Raw genomic sequence first — 9279 nt, 5'->3', positions numbered from 1 at the left:
TGTTGTAAGTGACTGTGACGTTGGTGTCTGTTCGAACAAACAAGAATATTTGAATGTGTTTATCGCAAACATATAATCAAATAGTCAAAATAGTCAAATTACCTTTATTGGTCAACAACTGTAGCTGGTACGATGTATGGCAAAGAAACAACAAGGGTACATACACAAACTAATACTAACATATAATTCTAACGATCTAGTCCATAATGATACTGAAGCTAATCTATTGTGTTTCTGTAATTCAAGGGATATATCAGCTATTTATAACATGGTGTCGCTTTTGTAGTGATTCAGAAATGAATTTTCCAACGTACACTGATATCTGAGTAGGACATGAAAGGAGCATATTAAAGATATCTGATTTTGAGTAAAGTAGCGTAATATTAGTTTTTTTTATATTCCAACATGTAATCACCAGACGTGGTGACGGCACACTCAAGTTTTTTCAACTTATATTAATGCCGCCACCAACACAGGGGACAATACAATACTCATTTTCACCTGAGCGAAGTGAGGAAAGTCGTGTAAAGTGCCTTTCCCAAGGGCACAAGATCGGTGGCATGTCAGGACTCGAACCCAGGATCTCTAGGTTCCGGTTCCAAGTCGCGCACTCTGCCGCTACACCACACGACCCCACGACAATGTTTATGACAATGTTTTTGGTATTTGGAACACAGTGTAAGACTCAGCAGCATTCGTTTCTATAGCTAGAAAAATCCTTTTACCTGCTCCGGAGACGTGCAGCGTGTTTGGTGTAGTTGCCATGGCGTCCGCAAGTCACCTCCAATCAGTCTGGTCTTGCTGCTCGTGTGTGGCGTCTGGTGGAAAATGAAAGAAGCCCCTTTAAATGACTGAGATTCAGAGAGTTGAAAATTCTGCTTTCATTGTTGCTGATGAATCCTACCACACCTTCTTTATTTCAATATCTCATTTTGAACGTAGATTAATGAACAAAATATCCAACGTAAATGAAGTATAAAAAATTAGACAATTACGTAACACAATGTAATAAAGAACAATTCCCCACCCAACGACAAAAGCAAATATTTCATTATTATTATTATTGGATGGGCCGACTACTCTCTTCGCAGCCAAGGGCTGAATTGTGAGGAGCTTACAATTATTGGGGCTTAATCGCAAGGATCTGGAGGGGCTGCCATTCGGCGCCAACACAAGTGACCTCAATATGACCCCAGGTGCGGCCATATGACTGTAAGGTTTGAAAAGGGAAGTGCGGTGGGTTTTTTAACGTGTGTGGGATGTGGCTCCCCCAAACACTGGACCTCCGTTTAACGTCCTATCCTAGGGACGTCCCAAACCAAAGCTAGGTACTCATTTACACCTGAGTGAATTGAGGAAAGTCGTGTAAAGTGCCTTTCCCAAGGGCACAAGATCGGTGACAAGGTGGGGTTCGAACCCGGGACCTCTTGGTTCCGGGCGAAAGACGCTACCGCAACGCCACACGACCCCACTTAAATGCTACCGCTACGCCACACGACCCCACTTAAATCGTACAATGGAAAATTGAAGTTTAAAAGCGATTTGTTGTGGTAATGAATGTTGAGTGACTGAGACCCTCCCTGGTCCCAATACTTGGTCCTGCGTACACAGACGCAAACGGGGCGTATCCATACTATAAGCCCAGCGTCACAACTATACAAAACGCCTGCTTGAGACAGAAACATTCAGGAACTAGTTTTCACCTCCGTGGGGACGTCAGTAACAGGGACACTAGAAGAAGAGTGAAAATACAAAAAGGGCCAACCGTGCTGTATTGAATCTGATCCAGTCTCGCAAATAACTTGTATGTATGGGACACTATTGTTAGACCACACAGCTACATTTGTACGCCGAAAAAAGGCGAAAAGTGTACGAACCTTCTCACAACCAGAAGGTCTGCCGTATGATTATTAAAAGGAAGTGAAATAGGTACGATATATCAGGTACAGTAAAGGTAACGGTAAGAACAGTGAAAAACAAGTAAAGGTCTCCACTCACCGCTGTAGTAGTGCCCCGGCGCGCCGTCAGCTCAAACACTGCTGGCTTTCAAAATGTAATGCACGACCGTGGGACAGGAGAATATATGCTCTACATTTCAAAGCACCTTAACATGTTGTCATAGAGAAAAGCAAACATACAAATCAATCCCATAACATAATCACTCTGGTCAACGAGCACTTCAATTAGAAAATCTTTCGCTGGAAGAAATCTTTAATTTAACACAACAGGTGCACCCAAGCATGTCTACATGAAACGTACTACTTTAATCCTTTATTTTTTCCATGACAACTCTTAAGTCACCTATCAACAGAGCATTTACTCTCTTAGCAGCAACAGGAGGCAACTAAAAGCTTATAAAGCGCCACGTTTTCTGTTACCATAACAGATCAATGAGGAATGATGGACTCTATTAAATTGCATATTGCCGAGAATCCCATTAGTGTGGCAACCTGGCAATGACGCTAAACTTCAGGCTGGTTTACACTTGTTCTCTGGCTGTGTGGGAACTTTGTTATCACGCTAAAACTGCGGGCTTTGTCTAAAAATGGAACAGGGAACCCATGAGTCCACAGTGGAGAATACCGAGAGTGTACAGATTTTAAATCAGGAGGGTGACATTTTATCGAGACCTTGCCAACTTAAGTATACTTCTATGAAGATCGAGACATAATTACAGTTACGATTTGCGAGGTATGTACTATTGTAGAAACAGATCTGTGAAAGAAGAACAGCGCATTATGATGTAGTAGTGTCACGGCGTCCGCTCAAAAATTGCTGGTTTTCAAAATGTAAAGTATGGCCGTGGGACAGGTGAATATATGGTCTAAATTTCAATTTTGGACCTGTAAGTACCTTAACATGTTGTCATAGAGAAAAAAACAAACATAAAAAGCAATCCATAACATAATGACTCTGGTCGATGAGTACTTTAATTAGAAAATCTTTCATCGAAAGAAAGTTTTCAAAATGTTTTACACATCAAACGTACTACGTTGATCCTATATTTTCCCATGACAACTCTTCAGTCACCTATGAAGACATCATATACCCTCTTAGCAGCAACAGGAGGCAACTAAAAGTGTATAAAGCGCCACTTTTCAGTTACCATAACAGATTAATTCGGACTGTGATCGACTGATTGAAATGCATGTTACTGAGAGAATCCCATTAGTGCGGCAACCTGGCAGTGACGCTAAACTTCAGGCTGGTTTACACTTGTTCACTGGCTGTGTGGAAACTTTATTATCACGCTAAAACTGCGGGCTTTGTCTAAAAATGGAACAGGAAACTCATGAATCCACAATGGAGAATACCGACAGTGCACAGATTTAAAATCAGGAGGACGACATTTTATCGAGACCTTGCCAACTTAAGTTTACTTCTATAAAGATCGAGAAATAATTACAGTTACGATTTGCGAGGTATGTACTATTGTAGAAACAGATTTGTGAAAGAAGAACAACGCACTATGATGTAGTAGTGTCACGGCGTCCGCTCAAAAATTGCTGGTTTTCAAAGTGTAATGTATGGCCGTTGGACAGGTGAATATATGGTCTAAATTTTCGATTTAGGACCTGTAAGTACCTTAACATGTTGCCATAGAGAGAACAGTTTACATAAAAAGCAATTCCATAACATAATCAGTCTTGTCGATGAGCACTTTAATTAGAAAATCTTTCATCGAAAGAAAGTTTTCAAAATGTTTTACACATCAAACGTACTACGTTGATCCTATATTTTCCCATGACAACTCTTCAGTCACCTATGAACACATCATATACCCTCTTAGCAGCAACAGGAGGCAACTAAAAGCTTATAAAGCGCCACTTTTTCAGTTACCATAACAGATTAATGAGGACTGTGATGGACTGATTGAAATGCATGTTACTGAGAATCCCATTAGTGCGGCAACCTGGCAATGACGCTAAACTTCAGGCTGGTTTACACTTGTTCACTGGGTGTGTGGAAACTTTGTTATCTGGCTGAAATTGGAATGGAGGTCTAAAACTGCCGTCTTTCTCTAAACAAGTGCTTTTGAAAAAGCTGGCATTTCGGGCGAGGTTAAACATTCGAAAGGCTTTCTCCAGTTATTGAATTAAAATTTGCGGTAGTAATTTATTTCAAAGTATGCCCAAAATTATGTAAAATGTTCAAAATTGCAGCAATCGAGTAAATGAATCAAGTACATAACTTTTGTTAATAAAACATTTAACATTTTCTCAGGCCCGAAATGCAACAAGGAACGGAGAACTCATGAGTCCTCAGTGAATAACATCCAGAGTATTACTTCTTCTTCTACTTTGTAAAAACTTACCAAACTTGCTAAAACTTGCTAAACTGCGTCTAAAAAAGGGGGGGAAAAAGGAACGGAGAACTCGTGAGTCCACAGTGGAGAATACAAAGAGTGCACAAAAATAAGCTACTGCTAAAAGGTCTTCTGTAGTAGTACTTAGAATCGGAAATACAGAGAATATGAAAAAGATCATTCTTAGGTTTTCCTATTGTAGTACATGCACATGTAGTTGGGGGATACTAAACGCATAACGACTAACACTGGGCTTTGGTAACTTACACCAGTTACTGGAATTCTACAATAAATGGCACGCCACACGACGAGCATTAATACGTTAAGAAGCGCCCCAAGTCAAAATTAGCCACCTACATCTTTTTATCATTTGCATGTTATAAGGTATTGTCACTTGTATTCTCATGGACTGACTTATCTTTCGACTGGAATGAGGCGGACTGTGATTATGCCTTATGATTTTGACTATTTGTTTTGGTTGACATGTCTTGTTTCTAATGATTGATTACTTGTACTCTTTGCTCATATTACTTATTATCTCTATGTTTAATTATTTGATTGTCTATGTCCTTTGTAACTTGTTCTGTTGGGCTACCTTGGAAATCAGTTGTCCTAAACTGAAGGTACCACCCAACTGTTTTTAAGATCAATGAATAAATAAATAAATAAATAAAAAGTATCATTGGACAGTATCATTCATATTGGACAGTTTGCTCCATAAAAGCTATATCTGAACACTTCTCCAGTTCGCTGGAGGTCCCCACTTAACATGATTGTCTTTCTTTTTTTATCTAATCTTTAGACACCTGGATGGCCTAGTTCAATTCTGACAACTTGATGTTCAATAGGGCCCAGTACAGAGATACAATAAAATCAAAGATACAAACAAAGACCGATATAACAAATCAGAATCGTTATCCATAACTCGTGTCGATTTAAACAGTCAAGGTCGGCATTTCGATTTGGAGGTCAGAGGTCAATTTACACACTAAGATTAGGTAATTAAGTTCTTCAGAGCAGTCTTGCAAGATTTCAAGATTCTCACTGATGCATTCAAATTGACTCATTCTGGTGTAACTTTGTAAGGCCATGTTAATTTGATTGTATGGATGACATCAGCGCGCGCTTGAATTTTCGGCTGTTTCCAAAAAAGTTTTCAACCATACTGTAAATCGTACAAAACAGTTGCAAAATGAGCCAATGTATACTGTAAGTTGCAAAAATTGAAAAATGATACCAATGTCGTAGAATGCCAGAATCAAACGAATATGTAAAGAAACGAATTTGAAGAGTAGATTATCCGCCATATCATACTCGGTGTCATTTGTTCAACCTTCATGACCACGTAGATTTCATAATGAAAGCAACTTTTTTGCCAAACTTTTTTATTCGCACGCTCGCATCAGTTTTGGGGTTCACAGAGGATGTCATCCGTACAATCACATCAACATTGGCCTAACAAGCAAAGCCCTTACATTAGAGAGCGTTACTTCTCCGCATCTCCAGATTAATGATTTTGTTCATAAGGCCAAAGCAAGTAATTTTATGGATGACATCAGCGCGCGCATTGATTTTTGCCTGATTTTGAAAAAAATAACAATAAATTTGTTGCATTCTGTCGACATGTCGAAAATGGGCAAATATGTCTGTTGCCATGCCGGAAGGCGGATAACAGATAACTATGAAGAGAGGAGACAAGACAAGGCTCTGATTTAGTGTTTTGTTTCTTACTTTGATGCAGTGATATGTGATGCTGGCTGTGTATATGTGCTGTTCCCCACTGAATAAAAACCATTGACAATGATTGAGTCAAAAAATGTAGGAACCTTGTTTTTCTCGGTCCGCCTTGTTTTTTTTTCGCCCGCTCGCATTAGGTTTGGAGTCTGCGGAGGATGTCATCCATAAAATTTACTTGCTGTGACCAATTGGGTGTGATCAGATTGAGATCAAATTCAACTATCGTGGCCTGATTTTCATAGACACAGACTTGAGGGAGTAAGTATTGTTTCTCCAGAGCTCCCACACCACACCTTTCCACTCTTCACAGGAGTACCCACAGTTGCCCAGGTAGCGGCTGTTGAGAAAGGAGGTGCTACAGAACCTATACCACCAGCCACCGTGCCCGTGAAACTGAGAACAGTGGCCGATACAGATATCGTTGTCCCTGTCCTTAGTGGAGAACTTCATCCCGTTGTTGCTGCTATACTCGCTGCTTTTGTTAGCCATGCAGTCATGCGCGTCGCCTGAATACCCGGAAACGCTCAGCCGGTACTGGTCCGACTCATTGGACACCCTGGGTGGGAACAGCAAATCACACAATATCAGTTATGAACGACAATCTGCATTGATTCTGATTCAGGGTTCAGAGATCTTTTACGTCCATGGAGTATTTGGAACTTTTGTAAATTTTGTTCTGTTAGTTTGTCTTATTGATGATGGAAATGTTGTACTTAGCATAATTCATTTTAATTTATGGTCTACTCTACCAAATGATATGTACGAAAGTCCTTTGGCAAAATGCCATTTTAACACTTTTATCACTAATTGTGATAACCTGTGTCTTGACCTGTTGTCAATGTCAATAAAGAAAGAAAGAAAGAAAGAAAGTAATTACGCCAATGAACTCCACATTGTAAGGTCGTGTGGCGTAACGGCAGAGTGCTCGACTCGGAACCAAGAGGTCCCGGGTTCGAGTCTTGACAAGCCACCGATCTTGTGTCATTGGGAAAGGCACTTTACGAGACTTTCCTCACTTAACTCTGTGAAAATGAGTATTGTCCTGTCCTGTATTTGTCCTCTACGTTGGTGGCGGCATCAAATAAGTTGATATAACTTGAGTGTGTCGTGACTTCCTGCTTAGAAATTTCTCAATAGAAGGAGGAGCACCAACCTAAATGTGTCGTATTCCGCGAAGGCTGTCTTCATCTCCCAATCCATCATGTCCACTCGGAGCCGCTGTGCCTTGTGGTTAGTCAGGAGGTGGATGTTGTCGTTCCCAAGCCAGTACTCCCCGTTCTTGTTCCCAAACCCGCGTTTGTACTCCACCCAGGTCCGGCTGAAGGGAACCGAACCGTCCATTCTGCGCTGGAACACGGTCCACCCACCTCCTGTGGTAAAACACGTTTAAACTCTTTAGCGTGTTTTTATTGTAAATGCCTGACAATTCAGCAAGAAGGTACGTAAATAAAGTATCAAGTTTCAAAGTCAAATTCAATCTACCTGCTGTATCCATGTCACAGTAGACCTTTACACCGGACAGAGGTGAGCCAAGTGTGTAGACTCCACTGGTCGTGTGTCCGGCGGCTTTAACTGCAGCACAGTCTGAGAAACGGTATGTAGAGGAGGAAATACTTAGTAGTCACAATGTAATGATTATCATAAATATTATAGACACAGCGAACTAACGATTGATATTTTAGACAAGAGAATTAGCAATGTATGCGAAGAATCGCTAGTCGTTTTACGACCGTAAATAAATACAAAATTATCAGGATACGAAAACTAACTGTATCTTGTGTGTGTGTCTGTGCATGTGTGTGTATGTGTGTGTGTGTGTGTGTGTGCATGTGTGTGCGTGCGTGCGTGTGTGTGTGTGTATGTGTGTGTGTGTGTGTGCATGTCTGTGTGTGCAAGTGTGTATGTGTGTGTGCGCATGTGTGTATACACGTATATACATGTGTGTGTGCATAATATATGTAAATGTGCGTGTGCATGTGTGTGTGCATAATGTATGTACATGTATGTCTGTGTGTGCATAATGTATATAAATACATTCATGTGTGTGTTTGCATGTCTGTCTGTGTGTTCGTATATGCATAATATATGCTTAGAGTTACTAAAGATATTAGTGTAAAATCGGGGCAAAAATGAAACTCGGACCCTCCAACTCACCTGCAGGCCGTGTAATCGGGGCTGCAAGGAATGGACAGCTACACTGAAAGAAAGGCGAGACATATTAATATGAAGCTACTAGTAGGAAAAAGCCGCAAGGCAAAAGTAAAACAAAGTAAGCAGAAAAGGTTCACAACTGATATCTTTTATATGTGTATATTTGTATCTTTTAAATGTATTTTATAAATACATTTTTGAATCAGCTGAAAGAAAGATGCGGAATGAGGGATGGCTGTGGTGCAAAAGATGCCGGCTTGCTCTAATATCAGTTTAAAGTAGATGGTTAGCAATGTGTATCCAAATTTGGGTATGTAGTCAATGACGAGAATACTTAAGGCCAGGTTTTTTCCTGGAATGACTCTAAAGGTCCACAATAACCAGCGGTATAGACCGTCTAGTGGTGTAAAGCGGTGCATTGCTTCATTAGTTAGTTAGTTTGTTAATTTTTTTTACCTGTCCAGAAGGTCCAGGGGGCCCTCTTTCACCAGGTGGTCCAGCAGGCCCATGGTCTCCTGGAGGCCCAGGTAGAGCAGGGGCAACTGGCCCCATGGACCCATTGAAATCAGTCCCTGAAACAAGAATTTGGAGACCTTAACCAACATGAAATATGTAGAGCCTTTTTGAAGACCAGGACAAGAGTTACAAAAAGCGGACGTTCTGCTGTAGTAACAAGGTCAGCCACCAGGAGGCCCAAATTTGAACTTAACCTTTGTCTTCTTAAGACCTAGCTACATACCAAATATGATCACAATCCATAAAGGCCGTCTGTAGATAAGCTATTCATGAATATGTGGGAACACACAAACACAGACCAAAAACAATACCTACATTTTAGTGCAGATAATAAGAGAATGGGTAAAACTCCTATCATAGATCAGTCCATATGTGGTATAAAATCATGGTTTAAGATTTTTAATGTGTAATGGTAGGACACACTACTTACGTTCCAGCTCGGTTAGTCGCGCTGAATTCTTCATCACCTCCTGAGAGATGATCTGCAGGTTAACTGTAAAAAAAGGAGCCAAAATCGAGCTTGCTGTGTTCTGTATGTCCCGGAATGACATGAACATTCATAACATTCA

At 40.6% G+C, this 9279-nt stretch overlaps 1 protein-coding gene across 1 annotated transcript; it reads right to left on the bottom strand.

The window, feature by feature from the left end:
- Nucleotides 1-6262: 6262 nt before the first annotated feature.
- LOC109469883 (angiopoietin-2-like) lies at nucleotides 6263-8703 on the bottom strand. The gene is made up of 5 exons (XM_019768640.1): nucleotides 8651-8703; nucleotides 8198-8235; nucleotides 7526-7627; nucleotides 7197-7413; nucleotides 6263-6599 (listed from the first exon to the last, which is right to left on the bottom strand). The coding sequence occupies exons 1-5, from the start codon at nucleotides 8701-8703 to the stop codon at nucleotides 6263-6265; spliced, it is 747 nt and encodes a 248-aa protein (XP_019624199.1).
- Nucleotides 8704-9279: the final 576 nt, after the last annotated feature.

This window comes from Branchiostoma belcheri, unplaced genomic scaffold, assembly GCF_001625305.1.
Source record: "Branchiostoma belcheri isolate BF01 breed outbred unplaced genomic scaffold, Haploidv18h27 scaffold210, whole genome shotgun sequence".
NCBI lineage: Eukaryota > Metazoa > Chordata > Leptocardii > Amphioxiformes > Branchiostomatidae > Branchiostoma > Branchiostoma belcheri.
This window is presented reverse-complemented; position numbering and strand designations above follow the sequence as displayed.